The sequence below is a fragment of the Trichosurus vulpecula genome, chromosome 1 (assembly GCF_011100635.1).
Source record: "Trichosurus vulpecula isolate mTriVul1 chromosome 1, mTriVul1.pri, whole genome shotgun sequence".
Taxonomy (NCBI): domain Eukaryota; kingdom Metazoa; phylum Chordata; class Mammalia; order Diprotodontia; family Phalangeridae; genus Trichosurus; species Trichosurus vulpecula.
The window spans coordinates 351,460,647-351,481,711 of record NC_050573.1 but is presented as its reverse complement, the minus strand read 5'-3'; the positions used below and the strand labels follow the sequence as shown (position 1 = coordinate 351,481,711).

At 36.5% G+C, this 21,065-nt stretch overlaps 1 protein-coding gene across 1 annotated transcript in view; it reads left to right on the top strand.

Annotated features, from left to right (window-relative positions):
- Window positions 1–21,065, top strand: part of ICE1 (interactor of little elongation complex ELL subunit 1) — an 83,912-nt gene that overhangs the window by 48,144 nt on the left and 14,703 nt on the right. The window contains exons 11-15 of the mRNA XM_036754495.1: window positions 241–330; window positions 2,178–2,617; window positions 4,468–9,426; window positions 13,693–13,861; window positions 16,861–17,021. Coding sequence (XP_036610390.1) covers window positions 241–330; window positions 2,178–2,617; window positions 4,468–9,426; window positions 13,693–13,861; window positions 16,861–17,021 — 5,819 coding nt within the window. The remainder of the gene's footprint in view (window positions 1–240; window positions 331–2,177; window positions 2,618–4,467; window positions 9,427–13,692; window positions 13,862–16,860; window positions 17,022–21,065) is intronic.

The window sequence follows — 21,065 nt, the reverse complement described above, 5'->3', positions numbered from 1 at the left end:
GGAATTTATAGTACCACTAAGTGGGAGTTACAATGCACAATATTTTAGTATACTGTAGTGCACAATGATAATTATAGTGTACAATATTATTGTTATTTACTTATTTGTATAAGTCCTAATGAAATACCTAAGAAAGATTGGGTTTTCCTAGTAACTTACCAAGGGCAGCATGTCTTACCTCAGCTGTCCTAAAGTAGATTTTGTTAAATGAAGATTTAAAGCTTTTCATATTTTTCTTAGGAAAAATAAAACTGCTTTTGAAGGAGCTCTGGCTGTGCATTGACCCTACAAAAGAAAGACTACAGAATGAAGACAGTGAAGATATCCAAGGTAAGATGAGTTATTCAAAGGAATGTCAGCAAAACAGTTAATTTTTTTATTTCTCCATTATGGCATGATTCCCACTATGTTCTTAGTAAATAATGTATTTGGCTTTTGATTTACCACAGCTTGCATCAATGAATGTTCAGAGATAATTGAAAAAAAATCCAGGCAGTACAAGAAAAGTGTGTATTCAGTATATTTTGTAAGAGAATGACCATTTGACCAAATTTTGTCAATTTAGCCAATCACTTTTTTCACCAAACTGATAGCATCTTCTAGACATACTAAACTAAAAATGTTTGATTTAAAACATTTGGGTTCTAGGAGGAAAACTGTGAATATAGAATTGCCATATTTTCCCTTTTGGTTTTAGTTCAGAGCTGTTATTTCATGGGCATAGAGAAATCTCAGTGAAGAAATACTTCTGCCAGTGCAGACAGGCTACAGTTTTTCAGCTTACAAAGTTGTCTGGAGCCCTGAGGTATTAAAGGAACTCGTGCAAAGTCATGCAGCCAACTTGGCTATCCATGACACCATGCTTCTTACTATATAGTATTTGATTGGTAAAACCCCGGTTTGGTTTAGTATTTTGAAACAGGGCCAATCCCTTATAGACTAACTTTTCTGTCTGGCCTTTAGAGTTAGTTGTAGACAGGATAGTTATTACATTTAACATGTCCTATGTGAAGTATATACCTATTTGGAGTTTAAAGTTTAACAAAAACCACCCATGTCTTCCCCTCCCTCCCTCCCTCTCCTATTCCCAATTCATGGATGTGGAAAGGCAACTTGCTGCCGTTTTTTGGCAGCAGTCATGAAATTGCAACTAAGTTAGCTGATTGTGTTCCTAGGCCACTGAAAATTTATATGTAGTAATTATCTTGCACTTGCAGTGATCAAACCCACTAAAAATAATCTAGAAGATAAGAACATGAATGTTGTTGATCCTTATATCAGATCTAAAATTGGATATTTGCATAAAGGTACATGTGATTGGAGTTTAATAGGTTGGATTATGTGTTTACCAAATTTTAAAGTAAATATTGTACTTCAGAGTAGTTTTTACCCATTTACAAGTTTGTTTCATGCCCCATATTTCCCTGAGTGATCCTATTCTAAACATTTGGACCCATGAATAATGAATGTGTTTTGGATAATATTTTGATAGATATACAAGGATATTTCCAAAAAGTACAAATTTTGATGTCTGTCATCAAAATTTTTAAAACTTGCTGGTGAAAAATAAATTTATTATTTATACTGAAAACAAAATGGGTTTCTTATATTCCTATTTTCCATAGGAAGTATTCAGAATGGCAATTATGATTTCCTTTGACCTGGAAGTTTTCTCTTTTTTTGATCATTGGTAATCTGTGATTTAATTCAAATTGAGAAGAGAAAGTTCTTTTTTGACATATGCTACAAAGTATTTGTATTGGCTAATTCACTGTTGGTTAGAACATTGCAAATAAGGTGGCTCCAGTAGTATGTACGATTCCCTCGTGGGCTAGGCAACTTTTTCTGTAAACCACATTCCTGAAAGTAGATGTCTTACATAGATTTTGTTGGTACAAAGGGTAGTTGGTAAGAGAAGTGCGTGAATTATGGCATGAACTTGTCAAACAAGTAGACACAAAGTTCAAATGACATACCTTCCTAGTAGGTTAGTATTGTTATCTTCATGGAAAGATGACAAACTTACTTATTTACATGACATTCAATTTCTTAGGGGGTAATTGAGAAAAGTTTTGCTTTTTACTGTATTTTTTTCCTGTTAGATCTTTGATATAATTACTGGTTTATAGGAAAACCAACTAATTTCCCAAAGTTTAATTTCAAATGTCTGTCCATAGAAAAGACTGCCAAAGAAAATATAAAATCTAGAAAATCTGTTGAAGAATATGGACTGCTACCTCAAGCGCAGAGCAATCACCTTGGACCTCCTGAAACGAAGACTTGCCTGACAAGCTTCTCTGTGCAGTTAGAGCAGGAACTCCTCGGAGGGTGTAGGTCTGCTGAGGACGATGGTCCCATCACTGTCAGTATGCAGGACTGCAGTAATGACTCAGCTTTTCATGAGGACAGAAATCCTGAGGTTTTCGTGCCAAGTAGTTGGGAGGATGATAGTTCTGATTCCTCAGATCAGGAAGATCCAGAAGATAAACCACTCATGAAGGATCTGGAAGCCATCTTTGACCTCTTCAGACTTCCCCCACCACTTCTGTCCCCAGTGTCCACGCCCCCTCCAGTACCGCTACGATGTCAGGTGCCATCATCATCTCCTCTTGCACCTGTAAGTTACAAAATATTTGAATTTATTACAAAATACATAGTTGTGTATTGTTGTCTGTGACACAAGTGATCATTTCTGAAACTGGCTAAAAAAAGAGTGGTGGATCAATGCAGGTACACACTACATTGTAGTAAATGACCATAGTAATTTAGTATTTGATAGACCCAAAGAGCCAAGCTTTTGGAACAAAAACTCATTATCTGACAAAAACTACTATAAAAACTCAAAAATAGCATGGCAGAAATTAGGTATAGACCAACATCTCACACCATATACCAATGTAAGGGTACATGGTTTAGATATGAAAGGCGATACCATAAGCAAATCAGAAGAGCATGGTATAGTTTACCTATCAGACCTATGGATAAGGAGAGAATTTAAGACCAAACAGTACAAAAAATGTAAAATGGATAATTTTGATTATCCAAAACCTTTTTCATTTTATATAAACAAGACCAATGCAACCAGAATTAGAAGGAAAGCAGAAACCTGGGAAAATATTTTTTTACAGCAAGTATCTCTGATAAAGGCCTCATTTCTCAGATATATAGAGAGAGAATGGAGTCAAATTTATAAAAGTAAAAGTCATTTTCCAATCGACAAAGGATATGAACAGACAATTTTCAGATGAAATCAGAATTATCTATAATCATATGAAAAAATGCTCTAAATTACAACTGATTAGAGAAATACAAATAAAACAACTGTAAGTTACCATCTCATACCCATCAGATTAGCTAATATGACAAAAAAGCAAACTGATAAATGTTGGAGGGGATGTGGGAAAAGTGGTTGTGACATAAGAAAAGTCATAGAGACATGATATCCGGGCAGTTAATAATCAATTTTATTGATTATGGTTAGCACATAATAAAGTTCCAGAGGAGAATGACTAAAGTGCCCACCAGACACATTGGTTGAGGGAAAGGGTCATGTTTAGCCTAGAGAAGAGAAGACCTAAAGGAAGATATAATAGCTGGCTTCAAATGTTCGTCTGTATTTGCCGCGTGGAAGAGTTCAGACTGTTGTGATTTGCTTTGGAGGGAGGAAGTAGGCATAATGAGCAGAAGGTGCAGAGAAGAAGGGTTTTTTCCTTTGAACTATTTATCTAAAAGTATAGTGGGCTGCTTCAGGAGGAATGGTCATTTCTTCTTCATTAGAAGCTTTCAGGCACATTCTGAATGACACCTTTGCTGAAGCTGTTTTTTAGAATGATTGTTGTTTAGAGTGTTGGCTTGACCAAGTCCTTTCCAACAGAGACTCTTATCTTTGGTTTTGTGAATGTCAACTCTAAGCTTCCTTTCACCTGTTTCACAGGTGAGATTCTAAATGATTTTGGAACAGTTATTCTTAGCCCTTAGATATATGCAATTATTAAAAGGATCACAAAAGTTTGGGTTATAGAATATGTTAGGTACATGGAATGTAACCTACCTTTATCATGCTAGAAAATAATGAGTATCTTTATGACATTTTTTTTTAACTGTAATATTTTCCCCTAATATAAAACACTGAAAATGTATGCTAATATTACTGGAAATATTACTATAGTACATGCCTGTCTCAGTGCCAGACTTGGCCTATGCTGATATAAACTTGATATTTGAGTAACTACTATTCGGTTAACCACCCAATAAAGGTAATTTAGTATGAAAGTTGATATATGTTATATTGAGCATCCTTTTTTTATGACTGTGTCAGCCCTTTAATAAATATCACAGTAAACTGAACTCTTCACTAAAAGTCTTGGAAGTAGGGATGGGTACCTTGTGAATCTGTTGAACCTGAACTATTTATTTGATTAAAGAAGCTGATTTAACTAATCATATGGTGTTTTTTTTTCTCCCCAGGAGGACTATTTTGGAGATTTTACAGATTCCAGCGAAGAAGAATTGGTGGGTAGTGAACACACTATACCATCTCTTTTAGAAAATGGCGCAGATGAGTCGCAGAATACTTTTAACTCTTCTACAGAGAAAGAAGAAAGTAGCAAACCTATAGAACAACTTGAACTAGATCTTGGAATCCAGGATCCAATGAATCTGGAATTGAATGAAGAAACAGCTATTGGATGTGACATTTTAACAACAGAATTAAAATTTAAGGATAATAAACCTAATTCAAAAGAAATAGAGATGCCTTTTCCAGGTACTGACCCATTATCCTATAAAGAGCATCTTGTGGTGTCATGTGAGAGTACAGAAGATGAAAATAAATATGTCTTAGATAAAGGTGTTATACCACAAGATAATGAGGAGAGATATGACTCACCATTGGAAAGTAAAGGACCATCCTGTAGAACATACAGTATGCACACTGAAACTGAGTGTTTACAGAAGATAGCTGAAGATCTAGTGCAAGTGACAGATAATGCTGTTTTAAATGAAGAAATATGTCATTCTTTGCTTAGCCAGGAAGAGTTAGTTGTACCAGTTGCATCTGAAGAAGATAACTCATTGCCTGGAACTGAGTCACACAAATTAGAATTTACTACACAAACACCCATTAGTGGATTCACTTCTGAAAATGAAAAACCGCTCATAGTCTCTGAACATTTCCAAGAAATAACTGGAGAATTGCCTGGAAAGGAGACAAAAGAAATGCAAAGGCTTAATATACAGAAACCTTCTGAATCCAAACAAGATGTACCCATTATGATAAACACAAGTGAGCTTGATACCAAGACAGATCTTGTATCCTCTTCTCCCAGTGTTATGTCATCTAATTGTAGTGATCCTCAATTCTCCTTTGACTTAGGGTATAATAATGAGGTTTCTTGGAAATTTAATGGTCAGTGTACTTTAATTGAAGTTGTAGGTACAGACTTTTTAAATGAGGCTGTTCCAAATCAACTCCATTGCATGGAACAAAAATCCTATGAAACAACGCAGAATAAAATTTCAGGTACTTTAGATAAGCAGTCTGAACCTACAGATTATTCTAAAGGAGAATACAATGTAGAGAAAAACATACGTGCTTTGAGGCCTAATTCAGCAACACCCATGCTTACTGATCAAATCAGCGGAGAGACAGAATGTTCTGATGTATCAAAAGTCATAACTAACATTTATGTAGTTGATCAGGCAGCATTTGTAAAAGACACAGGTGATGAACAATGTGAAGTGGAAGAACCAGGAATTGAACTTAATACAACTAAATCAGAAGATGTAATTTCAGTAGCATCTCAGAGTGACTTGGCAAAGAGGGATTTTGATTTAGGCCAAAGTGCTTCCTGCCACAGTATAGATGCTGATATGGTAATAAGGAGAGAATGTGAAGGAAGTCCAGAAGCTAAACTCAAATGTGAACAAGAAGATAATAAGCAATTACAAACAGAAATGCCTGTTTTAGAAAATATGCTGTCATCACCCAAATTGGATTGTCATAGAGAACAAGTTAATCCAGTAGAATCTAAAGTTGTTTCTATTTCAGATATCCAGGTCTCAGTTATTCCTGAGCAGTTGAAATCTGAAGAGTCTCAGATTACCAACTTGGAGGATCTTGGGTCTCATGTTAAAGAGAGGACTTTAGCACCTAAGAATACTTACATTGAAACTGAACAACATATGCCATCTAAAGCAAAATATATTGATGAAAAGAAATGCCACCCACTAAGAATCAAGCAAATAGAGACAGTAAACTGTCCCTCAGCAGAAGACTCTACTTGCTGGGTAACATCAGATTTAAAGTCTTTTAGTGAATCTTCATCTGTAGAAAATTCTCATTATGACATAACTAGAAAATTATCAGCCAGATCTGGAATATCTCTACAGAACCAGAAGAATTTGCCAGAAGTAAATAAAAAGCAAGATCTGCAAAGTCAAGGTCATCTTAAAACCATGAGTACTAAGGAAGAATTTACTCCATCCACAGATGTTTCACTTCCAGATGGTTTAGTTGAAGAAGAAATTTGCTCAAGAGATGCTTCTGTATCAGACATTGAAACCCTAATTACACCCTTGGACTCTGTGTCTTTTAGTATTCAGCAAACTCATATAGAGAAAACTCCTGGGAATACTTGTTTGAATTCTTATATGAAAGAAGGATGTACTTTCTCATCATCCCTAAGTAAAAAAGATGAAAATGAGACCCATGTTAGCCTAAATATACTTAATGACATTGTACAATGCTATAGGGGCAGTCAAGAAGAAACAAAACAGGATTCTGAAGAAGAGGATAATCAAATTAGTTATGATAGTAAAAGTAAAAATGAGACTGAAACTAAGCGTGAAACTAAAGAGCAAAATTTTAACAAAGAGCCACAAACACAAATAGGAAAAACCAGTATCTATAAAGATGCTCATGCACGTATGAAAAGGAGAGACTCTTTAGAAATAGAGTATTTGACATCAGCCCTGAAAAATTTTAACATAAGTGCTGTTTCTGAGACAAATGGATTTTCTACATCAGAGATGTTTAAGCTTCTTGAAAATAGCCGATCACAGGACTATACTTCAGGGAACTCTGTTTTAGAATGTTTTGACAAAGTAGGAACAAATAAGGAAATGAAAAAAGAACTAAAACTAGGAAAGGTATCTGAAGAAAACTTGAGAAAACACTGTTGGGTGAAAATTCATGTGGTTTCCAAAGAGACAAGTGATTCAGAAGATGACTGTCCTTTAAGAAAGGTTAAATGTGCAAATCAGTTTACCCATTGCTCACTGGGGGAAGCCACTAAGATTTACACCGAAGATGGACCTGGAATTCAAAACAATTGTAAAGATGCTCATACTAAATATATTGGTGTCTCCTCCATTTTGAACACATGTAACAGTATAGTAGATGGACATTTGAAAGAAAAATTTCTTTTCTGTGAAATGCTTAAGCATTCATCAGACATAAAACAATCATTGATTCTAGATTTTGATCCTGATAGAAAGCCCTGCACTGATACGTTTATTAATGAAAATACTCAAAGAACAGAGCATAAAGAGTATTCAGATGCAACTGAGGGAAGAAGTGATAGTAAAGATACCATAGAGATGAGACCTGAGACAGTTGGAAAAAGTGCCATTGAGCAAAATACTAGCAATTCAGAAGGAGCAATGTTACTCCATCATGTATCCAGGATGAATTCAGATATTGTAAATGGATATGAAAAAGATGGTAATTTGAATTTAAGTAGCAAAGAATCTGAAGATTGGAAGATTACAAAAGATGACAATGTCAAATCAAGCACAGACCAAATTGTATTGCATGAACTTCCTGAAGAAGTCCCAAGAGTACAAACTATTCTTTCTGGAGATGTCTTGGAAGATGCCCTTGATCCAGTTGCCTCTACTGAGTATTCACCAAACACTGAACAAGAACAGAGTGACCCTCCATCTAATGAAAGTCATTATGATGACTGTCCTTCATCTAGACAGAAGGATGGTTCAGACAGTGGTCAAAATGATATTTTTGATAAAGACACTTTGTGGAACCCATCTATGTCTGATTCAAGTTTTGACTCTCAAGGAAATAATCAGACTTCAGAATCCCCAAATACTTCCTTTGATGGCACACATAATACTTTAGAACTTGAGCCATTAGTTGATTTAGTCAATCCAAGTAAGAGTGGGTCAGAAACTTCAAACCAAGAACCATCATATAACCTGACAAAGGCTTTAGCGAAATCTAAAGTTCAATTTAGCCCGGGCAAAGCTTCTCGAAAGTCTTCAAGGGTAAAAGGTAAAATAAAAACTCAACAGAGTCATTTAGCGCAGCCTGTTTTAGCAACTGCTGATACTTCTACACCAACAAAATGTTCTCCTGATACTCTAAGTAAAATAAGGCAAGAGATGGGGCCTCCTTTGCCTCCTTTGCTTGCACCACTGCTGGCAACACCACCAAGGACTCAGCATCCAGTTTCTCCTCTAATGTCAACCTCTAGTCAGTCTTCTCTAACTTCACCACTCGATGATCTGATTTCCCCATTGCGTGATACACCAGTCCCTCCACTTATGTCTCCACTATCCGATGATCCACGGCATAAGTCACCTATGCGTAGTACTCCATCTCCTTCAGATGTACCTGCCAGTCAGAGAATCTTATCATCTCCTTTGCAGTTTTGTGCCGCCACACCAAAGCATGCACTTCCTGTGCCTGGCAGGCTTCCTCCATTGGCAGTTGGCAATACTGCGCTAGGAGGACCCCAGGAAAACTCTGTAAAAATCCTTGATACCATGTACCCAGAACTATCTGCCAGAGCAAGGACACTTAACATTCTCAAAGGGAATATTCAGCTGAATAGATGTCCTCCAGCAGACTGTAAGAATTTACCAGGACCTGTGAATAATATTACTGGATTCAAAGCAATCACATCTACATCAACTGCTTTTGTTAAAACAGGAAGCAGTTCCAACACTGAGTGTGATCAAGGTAAACTAAAAGATTCTGGGACTGAACTTATGAGTTTCCAGAGTCACAGTGGGAAAAGACCATTGGTGCCATCAACCATCTTAAGGAGCGCCAAGAGGTTACGTTTAGACAGTGAGTCACCAAAATTGGAGATTAAGGTAGATGTGCCAGAAAGCATCAAGATGCCCCAAACTAGTTCTCCTCAGGCTGAAAATGAAATAACACATGATGATGAGAATTCTGTTCAGGAACCAGCGGACAACTCTGTCACAGAATCATCTTCAGCTTTACAGGATTATAAAGAGCCACATGATAACGCCATGAGCAGTGTCTTGAAAAAGATTGCTGAGTCATCCTTTGATTTGTTACCTGTTATTCGAAGTCATATGAATGTGGGAAATGTTTCGAAAAAGCCGGTGATGAGGGATCAAGAAAAAGAAGTTGTCTGTGAATTTAGTACCACAAAGAAGGTATGTTGCTTGGTCTGTCATATATAATTATTATATTTGTGCTCAAAGCCAGCAGGTTGCACAAATCTCTTAAAATTATTTTTGTTTCAAGTGTCAGCCCCATAAAATTTGGTGGCACATAGTTCCTTCATTAGCTTTATTTAGGAGTTAACTACAAATTAAACTTTGTTTTAAGTCCTTGGAGGCTTAGTAACTTCTCTTGGAAAATATCTCAAATTTAATGTTATTTTCAAAGCCAGTAAGTGTATTTAATCTTAAGGCATTTCGTAATAATACATAGCTTTTATTTAGGGAGCTTATTTAATTGTAATATATTTAGCTATATAATTAGTTACATAATATAATAATGTTGCATAGTGGATAAGTAGGCAAGAAGATCTAGGTTCACATTCTTTCTCTTACACATATTAGTTATGTAACCATGAGCAAGTAAATAATTGCAGCCCTCAGAGCCCCATACAACTCATACTGTGATATAGATGAGTTGCTGATCTCTTTCAGTGTGGGGTTCTTAGACCAGTGAATACACACATTCACATAAGTGTTAACGTGAGGTCATCTCAAAGGGAAGGCACTAGCAGTGGTGGTAGAAGAGACCCCACCCTCCTTTCAGAAGTTAGGAGTTGAGTTTAGTTCTGAAAAAAAGCCAAAGAAACCAAGAGGCAGAGTTGAGGAGGGAGAACATTGCAGTCATGGGAATAGCCTTGGGGTCATCAGATGGAGTGTCCTAGATGAGGCACTGCAAGATAACCACTGTAGCTGGAGTGCAGAGTATGTGGAGGGGAGTAAGATATAAAAATAGTGCAAAGATAAAAGGAACTGGATTGTGAATGGCTTTAAAAGCCAAACAGAGGACTTCATAGTACTGGAAGCAAAGGGAAGCCATTGCGGTTTGTTGGATAGAGGGGAGACTTAGTTAAACTTGAATTGTTGGAAAATCACTCGGTAGTTGATTGGTAGATGGTTTGGAGCGGAGAGAGACTTTTTAAGGTATGAGGACTAACCAGTCAGGCACTACATGAGATGATTAGGGCATACATCAGGATATGAATGTGTGTGTGGAAAGAAGGGGATGTATATGTGCCATGTTAAGGGCAAGGCAAGTCAACAAGCACTTACTAAATACCTGCTGTGCAAAAGGCTCTGGGTTATAAGTACTGGGGATAAAAAGAAAGGCAAAAAACAGTCCTTGCTTTCAAGGAGTTTACTATCAAATGGAGGAGACAATATGTAAGCAACTACATACTGACAAGATATATGTACAGGATAAAATGGAGATAATCTTAAAGAAAGCCCTGAGATTAAGGAGGACCAGGGAGGGGTTTTTGTTTTATTTTTTTTTGGCAGAAGGCCAAAGACTTCAATGAAGGCAGGGAAGCAAGGAGGTGGAAATGAGGAGGGAAGAGGGTTCCAGGCATTAGGGACAACTGATAGAGATGTATGGTATATGGTGCCAGGAGATGGAATATCTTGGAGGAGGACTATCAAAGAGGCCATTATCACTGTATTGCAAACTAAGTAGAGGGGAGTAAGGGATAAGAAGACTGAAAAGGTAGGAAGAGACCAGGCTATGAGGAGCTTTAATAGCTAAGCAGGATTTTATATTTCATCTTAGAGATGATAGGGAACCACTGCAGTTCATTGAATAGGAGGATAACATGGTCAGACCTGCAGTTTAGAAAAATCCAATTTGGCAGCTAAATAGAAGGTTAATTAGACTGGCAAGGGACTTGAGCCAGGGAGACAGATAATCTTTATATGTAATATATCTCTATATACATACATGGGGTAAAGAGACTCACTGTCCATCTTTATACATATACACACATATGTATGTATGTTGTGAACATGGAATTAACAGGCCTTGGCAACAGATTGGACATGGAGGGCAAGAGGGAGGAGGAGCTGCAGGTGTGAAACTTTGCAACAGCTGAAATACATGAGCTGAATGTAAATTAGAAGTCTGGGAAGACACCAAGGTTGCAAACCTGGATTACTAAGATGTTGGTGCCTTCAGCAGTAATAGGGAAGTTAGGAAGAGAGGGAGGGTTTGAAGGAAATGATAAGTGTTCAGTTTTAGGCTGTTTGATTTTTAGATGTCTTAAGGATAATTTGGTAATGGGAGAATGGCGATCAGGAGAAAGATTAGGTCTGGACAAATAGATCTGAGAAGCATTGACATAAAGATGATAATTCAGTCCATTGGAGGCAATGGGACCACCAGTTGTAATAGCGTAGAGGGAAAGGAGAAAGCTAAGGACAGACATTTGTGGGACACTCCTGGTTATTGTTATAACTTGTATAAAGATCCAGCAGAGGGAACCGAGAAGGAACAGCCAGATGGGTAGGAAGAGACTAGTGCATTGTTTCTAGCCTTTACATAGATATTATAAAATTATCATCATTAAGTCCCCACAAAAACCTACACAGCAGTGAGTATCTAGAGAAAGCTGATTGATTGCTAAATCATATGCCTTGAGGTCTTTTGGAAGGGATTTACTAAAGGTATGGTATAAGTCATCAACTTTTGTATTTTATTCTTTTTCGAAAATGTTTCCCAGGAACAAAATAATTTTAAACATTTATACTTCAGATGTAAAACAGTTTTAAAAGTAGTATGCTTTTAAGACACACTGAAGATTTATATCACCAACATGGTAACTTATCTGAGAAGAGTCTTTAGAGATTAACTGCCTTTGAAAAACAAAACAAAAAGTTAAATATCATCTTATTGCTATAGATTTTATTAGTTTTCTTTTGTCTTTTTATGAAAAAGAACAATAGGATTTGTCGATGTAACTTTTAAGAGTATTTTAAAGTGAATGAAAATAGCAAACCTGTTGTATAAACTGTAAGATGCCATCTAAATGTACGTTTTCTGTAACATCAGTATTATTGTGTTTAATAATCAGTGTATCTCATGAAACAATCATGAAGTAGTGTGATCTATTAAGAACTCTGGAGATAGAGGCATCATCATGAGTTATACAAATTTGAGCCCTGATAGACAGTAGCTTTCTGACCGCAGGCAAATTCATTTAACCTCTGGTTAGTCTGTTCCCTCATCTCTAAAATGGTAGTAATTATACTTGTATGATCTATTTCACAAGGTTGTTGTGAGAATCAAATAAGATAGACAATTGCCATGTAAATTTTGAAGCGCTATACGGGTCTGTTGTTTTTCCTAATAGCAGTTATCCCAACAGTGTTTGAAATGCCCTAAGACGATATGTAGGGAAAGTGAAAAGGTAGAAAATACAAGAAGGGCATGATTATAAAATAGATATGTAAGAAACTAATGACCAACTTCAGATAGTAGGGGGCAAGCCAGAATTTTGAGATTTGAATTAGAATCCATAGTCCTATTTTTGCTAGTGTCTTTAGAGTAAAGTTTTGTTATGGTGCCCATTCAGAACCTATTATCCTAAACAATATGAAAACTTTAGAAGACTAGTTACCATTGATCCCCATATCAGTCTGTGTGTAATTATTTACTTTTTTTTTTTACTTCATTTAATTTTTTGTAAGACTCTTAAGGCATGATGCTGTCTATCACTTGGATTCATAGGTATGGACCTTAAAGGTCATCTAGTCTGACTCCTTAATTATGTAGGTGTGTAAATAAAACCCAGAAAGTTGAAATAATTTTCCAGCATCCTATAGCTAGTATAACTGAGGAAATAAAGTCCATATAATGCAATTTATTAGTAAGACATGCATTCGCAAAACAGATTAGGTCCAGGGCCTCTTCAGTAGGCACAAAGACCCCAAGCAAAGAAATCATAAGGATTTTATAATGTTGTAGAAAAATAGGGTAGGCATCATATAGTAGATAAAAATATAATAGGATGTAGTTACATAGTTGATAGAAGTAGAACCAGGAGTAAGATTGAGTCATCCTGATTCTTATTGGTGGTAAGGACTGGAACTTTCCAGGTCTTCAGGATGCCGATTGGTCGTATCCGCCTGCATTTTGCAGAACAGTTAGAGGTGCGATAATAGCTGATTTCTTTGAAGTGACATGATATACAAGAAAGCTGGACTTTAACACTCAGGAAAACAAAGCTTAACTCAAAAAGCTACAAAATGTTGACAGTGATACAAATTGAGTCATTTTGGTTCTCTCAGCTGCCACCCACACATATTGTCCTGATATTTTATTTACTCACAAGAGATTTTGTATTTTATTTATCTTATCAATGAATTGTTCTTGTCTTTACTGAATATAAATGCAAATAATAAATTGCTTTTACATTTTCAATACAGCACTTAGCACAGCCTTTGCTTCATGCTATTCTCTCTGAACTGAAAATTCACAAGACATCCTTGGATCACACTTACATTCATGCTCTCTGCAGAGTGTATGTTGGAATATGTCGGCAACTGGGAGACTTGGAAAGAGCCCGACTATTTTGCTATGATTTACTTAAGGAAGGTATGTTAATAGACTGTAACACTGTCTTGGAAGTATTCCCTCAGTCGGTTAATGAACATTTATTAAAAGCCTGCTATGTTCCCAGGGGCTGTCTTAAGTGCTAAAGATACAAATACAAATAAAAAAGACACTCTGCTCTCAAGGAACTTACTGTATAATGGTGAATATAACACACAAAAGAGAGCTGAAAAGCTAGGAGTAGGGGTTGGGTGAGAGGTACCTGGCCCAAGGGGACAAGAGAGAGTTCCTATGAAGTCCAAAAGCAGCATTACTGGTAAGAAATATGAAGAAAACTCTGCTCTTTCCCCTCTTTAAATGGAGGCCTTGGAGCCTGTGACCTTGCCCTCTAATCCAAGGGTCTAGTCAGACAGGCAGAGGGCACTGATGAGATGTGAAAAACTGGCAGATTTCAATCTTGCAGGATAGTGAGATTCCCCAGAGATGAGTTTCCTGGGGAAGGAGAACAGCATGAAGAGATCCAGAGAAGTCCAAAAGTGGAGCAGCTGGTGGGAAGTGGGTAGCTTTCCTTACATTCATACTTTCCTTTTTATTTAATTCTAGGGAAACATTTGTATAATTTATTTATATCTCTTTCATGTTGTGTACTTGTGAAAGGGCATAAAATTATTCTCTGTGTCCAGTTTTCTACCTAGCAAATATGTCTGTGATTTAAATGCATACCACATTATCACCAATTATATTTAAATGAATCTTACTCACCACTTGTGTCTATTGGTTTGGCTTTCTTTTCTCAGTACGTTTAGGAAGCCCTGTGCTTGACCTAAAGTAATAACACCATCATTTGAAGCACATGACAAGTTAAAGTGCGTTATCACTCATCAAGAGAGAAGCATATAATCAGTTAGCTCTCCCAGTCCTCAATTTTCTTCATCTGTAAAATTGAACAAGATGGCCTCTGAGGTTTCTTCTAGCTCTAGATCTGTAATCTTGTAATTTAATAAAATGGAGATTTTAGATTAGAGATTAGAATGCTTGCACACTGAAGAAGAGGAAAAATGATTAGCATGAGAGTTGGCCTCGAATTATTCTTTCACCAATGATTGCTTCACATCTGCTCTACCCATAAATATCTTATCATTTATCAGATTATTAAAGATAGCCTAGATTATATCATCTACAGTAAAGTGTCTTAAAGCTTTTTTGTTAATTAACTATACCATGCTAAATGAATGTAAGGTTTGGGTATTTTATCCAAAAATATAATTTCTTTTTACCAAGATTTATCTTCATGTCTCAAAGAAATCTCTAGCGCCAGTATAAATTCAGGTGAAAACAAATTATTTGTCCATGATTGTAATAGCCCTTTGAATGAAGCTGCCATGTTTAACTGCTTCTGACTTCCAGTGTGAATTAAAATAGACATAAAAATGAAATGCTATAGCTATAGATGCAATGTAAGCTGCTCATCTTAAGACTTTGTTTTGTTTGAGTTTTATGAAGAGTGCTTGCATATATTACCTGTTCATTGTTAGACTGATGATAGTGATCTTTTCTAGAATTATCGTACCACTTTCCTTGTTATTTTTTTTCTTTTGCCCTTTCTAAAGGTGCTCTTATGACATTTTTCAACATTCAGGTAAATTAAAATTTGTTTTGTGAATTTCAATATATAACTTGAGTATAAGAGAACCCAGGTTGGAAATCTGTGGGTTCAATCTTTAAAATACAAATTAATTATTATTAATTCTTTTATCTTCATTTTTTATGGCAGAATTTTCATCCCAGGATGACATTCTACCACCGACGTATTCTCTTAATGGTCTACATGCATGCTTATGAAAGGCAAACTAGTTCTGTATTTGTTTTAAAGAAAGATAATTAAGAAGAGGAATTTTTTCCATTTGATCCATCCAAATCTAAATTATTTTATAAATACATAATCTTTTGTATTATCAGTGCCCTTCATTGGTGCAGAAGTGCATTGGTAAATGAGGGGTTAATATCCCTTATTATTGTGAAAAACAGGTTTTCATTTTTTAGGGTCTGAATCATTTTTGAACAGAAAGGTAGCCCTTTTCCTGCTACACAGTTTAGAACAGAAAATGTTCTCTGAAGGGTGGATCTGGCCATTTCGTGGTATCACAGGAAATGGTGTTAATGTTAATCCCCTCTCAACTGCTTATCTAAGTGACCTTGGGCAAGTCATCTAAGAAGTTGCCTTATCTCTAAAATGATAGGGTTGCACTAGATGATTTATGAAAGTTTATCCCTAGTCTATCAACACTTTATGAGAAATCCAGAAAATAACCATAGACTTCCCCATGTCTGTATTCTTGAAAGAAGAAATTTATTTTAAAAATAGAAATTATGATGAGCTTCTTGTTTTATGACCTAACAAAAATCAGACTTTTTAAAAAAAAAATCCTTCTCAGATTTTTGCTTCTGCTCTAGCCATTGCTAAATTTTTTATTTTGCAATCATAAAATGGTGCTTTGTTTGATCATAATGAACTGGTTTTGTGAGTATATACAGGGAGTAGTCTTACAGTTTTTTCGAGGTGAAGATAATTGAATCAGTAACATTACAGTACATTAAATGCCCTAGTTTAATTACTTTTCATTTATACTTCCCCTGTGTATACACTAGATCTACTTTGGAGACAGATTTTTTAAAGCAAATTGTCCTTCAAATAATTTTATTTGCTACTGTACTAAATAGCATCCCCAAAGGGCCTTTTTGGAAGAGAATTGGTAGGCTGCAAAAACTGCATTTTTCAAGCAGTTCCTTTAGTAATATCCCATTTACTTTGTATAAATGTTTTAACTCCTGCATCAGATTTATTTAAGTAAATTGACCTTTATCATTTGCTTTCCATTTTAAGAGAAAAGTTTATTTAAAAGAAAAGAATGCCTCAGGCTGGGAACTTAACCCCCATATTCTATGTATTAGGAGAAAAAAATGAATGGAAAATTGTTTGTAATTGCTGTATAGTTGATAAGTTATAAGGGTTTCTTGTCCTTTTTGTGTCTCCCCTTTAGATTTTCCAGAGTCTGATAAATTAACTTTGTTTATTGCAAACATATGGCATGATATATTTGCCTTCCAAGGAGTGATTAATAAAGCGATGCAGCTGGTTGTCCGGCAACGTGCTAAAGGAGAGGTTCTGAACTATTTGATTACATATCTCAACTGGGAAAAGGTATGCTGTATTTTTACTGCACTCTCTTAATTCCAGAGCTTACCTCTGTTGAAGGCTTAAGGGGTTCCCCTGAACTTGTATTTTTGAGTTGTCATATTTTCCGGAAAGACTGGGTCCAGGGCATTCAGGAGGACCTGAATGTGTCGAGGACGAGCTCCCTCCTCTCCCACCACCACCACCTTTGCACACCAAGCTGGGTCCCTTCTGTGTCTTTGGGAGGCGAGACAAGCAACAGCCAGCCTGCACCAGGCTGGTAAAATGCTTGTGCACCTGGAGTCCCTCTTATCTTCATAGTTAAGCGGGTCCCAAAGGAAAAGAATGGGGCTTTTGCTATCCCATTGTTCCTCCCCTTCAAGAGCAGTTTAGTCCTTTTACCCACCTTTCGCCTCCCATGCCATGCCCCTTCCTATTTTCTTCTCCTTTTGTTGTACTGTCATAAACATGCAAAGTTCTGTAAAGACTGTGAACTCTTTGGGTTCCACACACATGTTCATCTCTGTTGTAATAAATTTGGTTTTCACATAAATCTCGTGACATTGTGATTGCCTGTTGACACCTCTAAAGACTTACATAAATGTCATCATTTGTTTTTCCTGTTAGTTTATTTATATACTCATAGCTCACAGTTTTGGTGTCTTTGATTTTCGTACTGTTTTTTGAACATCTCAGATTAATTAGCCCCTTAGATATTACTGTAGGTCTTTTTTTATTATTGCATGGTTTTAATTAATTGGTTCAGGGATACTTTTATCATTAAGATACATACAGTTACGGCACTTTGGTGGATATTCAGGAAAAATTCAGAGAACAATTATACTCTTTTAAACTGTGTTCTTGATAGAGATTGCACACTTTAATGGTATGTTATGTATTTGAATTACTAGTCAGCAATTGCTGAATTTTATACATTTATACACTTAGGAATACATTTGGGGAAGTAAACATGTAGAGTAAAAGCACCAGATTTTAGCTGAGAAATCCTGAGAAATTTTGCAATTTTTTTCTAGGAGGAAGCTGTGTGACTATAGACAAGTCATTTAACCTCTATTGTCTTTAGTTTTCTCATCTGTAAATTGAGGGAGAGTAGATGGTTCTAAAGTATTTCTAGTTTTAAATCTATGATCGTTTGATCCTGTGTATTCAACTTTTTCAATCAGTTATAAAATCTCAGTTATACAGAGATCTGTTGATAAAATAGGTTAATTATTTTAGGAGTAGATGCTAGAGGAGGTCAAGAAAAAGAAGATTCTTTTCAACATCAAGATGTTGACTCTACTTTTTCCATGGTTCATCTTTTTTTTTCCCCTTCAGTGTTTTGGGGATAAAGTTGCTAAAATTGTAATTATTAAGTTCATTTTATTTCTTCACACAGTTCTGAGTTTGGTTCCATCTTAGCCTACAAGCTTTATAACCCACGAATCCTCTTTTCACATTGTTTTGGCATTCTTGCTCTTCCTCACACACGTTGGTCCATGTCTCTTCTGTATGCTTTTAAAGTGGTCATTCCTCATTTTTGAAATTTTCTGTCCCATCACCTTCATCTCATAAAATCCTTTCTTTTTTTAAAAAACTATTATCTATTTATTTTAAATTTTTAGTTTTCAGCATTGATTTCCACAAGAGTTTGAACTACAAATTTTCTCCCCATTTCAACCCTCCCCCCACTCCAAGATGGCATATATTCTGATTGCCCCATTCCCCAGTGAGCCCTCCTTTCTGTCACCCCACTCCCCCCATCCTCTTTTCCCTTACTTTCTTGTACAGCAAGATAGATTTCTATGCCCCATTGCCTGTATATCTTATTTCCTAGTTGCATGCAAAAACTTTTTTTTGTTGTTGTTGTTTTTGAACGTCTGTTTTTAAAACTTTGAGTTCCAAATTCTCTCCCCTCTTCCTTCCCCACCCACCCTCCCTAAGAAGGCAAGCAATTCAACATAGGCCACATGCGTATCATTATGTAAAACCCTTCCACAATACTCATGTTGTGAAAGATTAACTATGTTTTGCTCCTTCCTAACGTATCCTCCTTTATTGAATTTTCTCCCTTGACCTTGTCCCTTTTCAAAAGTGCTTGTTTTTGATTACCTCCTCCCCCTGTCTGCCCTCCCTTCTATCGTCCCCCCTTTTTTATCTTCTTCCTCCTCCTTTCCTGTGGGGTAAGATACCCAATTGAGTGTGTATGGTATTCCCTCCTCAGGTCAAATCCAGTGAGAGCAAAATTTACCCATTCCCCCTCACCTGCCCCCTCTTCCCTTCCTACAGAACCACTTTTTCTTGCCACTTTTATGCCAGATAATTTACCCCATTCTATCTCTCCCTTTCTCCCTCTCTCAATATATTCCTCTCTTATCCCTTAAATTGATTTTATTTTTTTAGGTATCATCCCTTTATATTCAACTCACCCTATGCCCTCTGTCTATTTATATATACATATACACACATATATACACACACACATATATATGTATATATATGCCTACACATAGACATACACATATGTGTATATATATGTGTATACACACACACACATATATATATGCTTATTCCTTTCAGTTACTATGATACTGAGGCCTCATGAATCATACACATCATCTTTCTATGTAGGCATGTAAACAGAACAGTTCAACTTTAGTAAGTCCCTTATGATTTCTCTTTCTTGTTTACCTTTTCATGCTTCTCTTGATTCTTGTGTTTGAAAGTCAGATTTTCTATTCAGTTCTGGTCTTTTCACTGAGAAAGCTTGAAAGTCCTGTATTTTATTGAAAGTCCATATTTTGCCTTGGAGCATGATACTCATTTTTGCTGGGTAGGTGATTCTTGGTTTTAATCCTAGCTCTACTGACCTCCGGAATATCGTATTCCAAGCCCTTTGGTCCCTTAATGTGGAAGCTGCCAGATCCTGTGTTATGCTGATAGTTTTTCCACAGTATTCAAATTGTTTCTTTCTGGCTGCTTGCAGTATTTTCTCCTTGACCTGGGAGCTCTGGAATTTGGCGACAATGTTCCTAGGAGTTTTCTTTTTGGGCTCTATTTGAGGAGGCGATCTGTGGATTCTTTCAATTTCTATTTTCCCCTGTGGCTCTAGAATATCAGGGCAGTTCTCCTTGATAATTTCTTGAAAGATGGTATCTAGGCTCTTTTTTTGATCATGGCTTTCAGGTAGTCCAATAATTTTTAAATTATCTCTCCCGGATCTATTTTCCAGGTCAGTGGTTTTTCCAAGGAGATATTTCACATTGTCTTCCATTTTTTCATTCCTTTGGTTCTGTTTTATAATATCTTGATTTCTCATCAAGTCACTAGCTTCCACTTGCTCCAGTTCCATTTTTAAGGTGATATTTTCTTCAGTGGTCTTTTGGACCTCCTTTTCCATTTGGCTAGTTCTGCTTTTCAAGGCATTCTTCTCCTCTTTGGCTTTTTGGAGCTCTTTTGCCATTTGATTTAGTCTGTTTTTTAAAGTGTTGTTTTCTTCAATATTTTTTTCAGTGTTTTTTTGGGTCTCCTTTAGCAAGTCATTGACTTGTTTTTCATGGTTTTCTCGCATGCTTCTCATTTCTCTTCCCAATTTTTCCTCTACTTCTCTAACTTGCTTTTTGAACTCCTTTTTGAGGTCTTCCATGGCCTGAGACCAGTTCATGTTTTTTTTGGAGGCTTTTGGTGTAGGCTCTTGGACTTTGTTGACATCTTCAGGCCATATGTTTTGGTCTTCTTTGTCATCAAAGAAAGATTCCAAAGTCTGAGACTGAATCTGGGTGCGTTTTCGCTGCCTGGCCATGTTCCCAGCCAACTTAGTTGACCCTTGAGTTTTTCATCGGGGTATGACTGCTTGTAGAGCAAAGAGTACTTTGTTCCAAGTTTGAGGGGCTGTGCTGTGGATTTCAGAGCTATTTCTATACAGCCAGCTCTGCCACACCAGCACTCCTCCTTCCTCAAGAACCACCAACCCGGACCTGACACAAATCTTAAGCAGGCTCTGCACTCTTGCTCTGATCTGCCACTTAATTCCTCCCACCACGTGGGCCTGGGGCTAGAAGTAACTGCAGC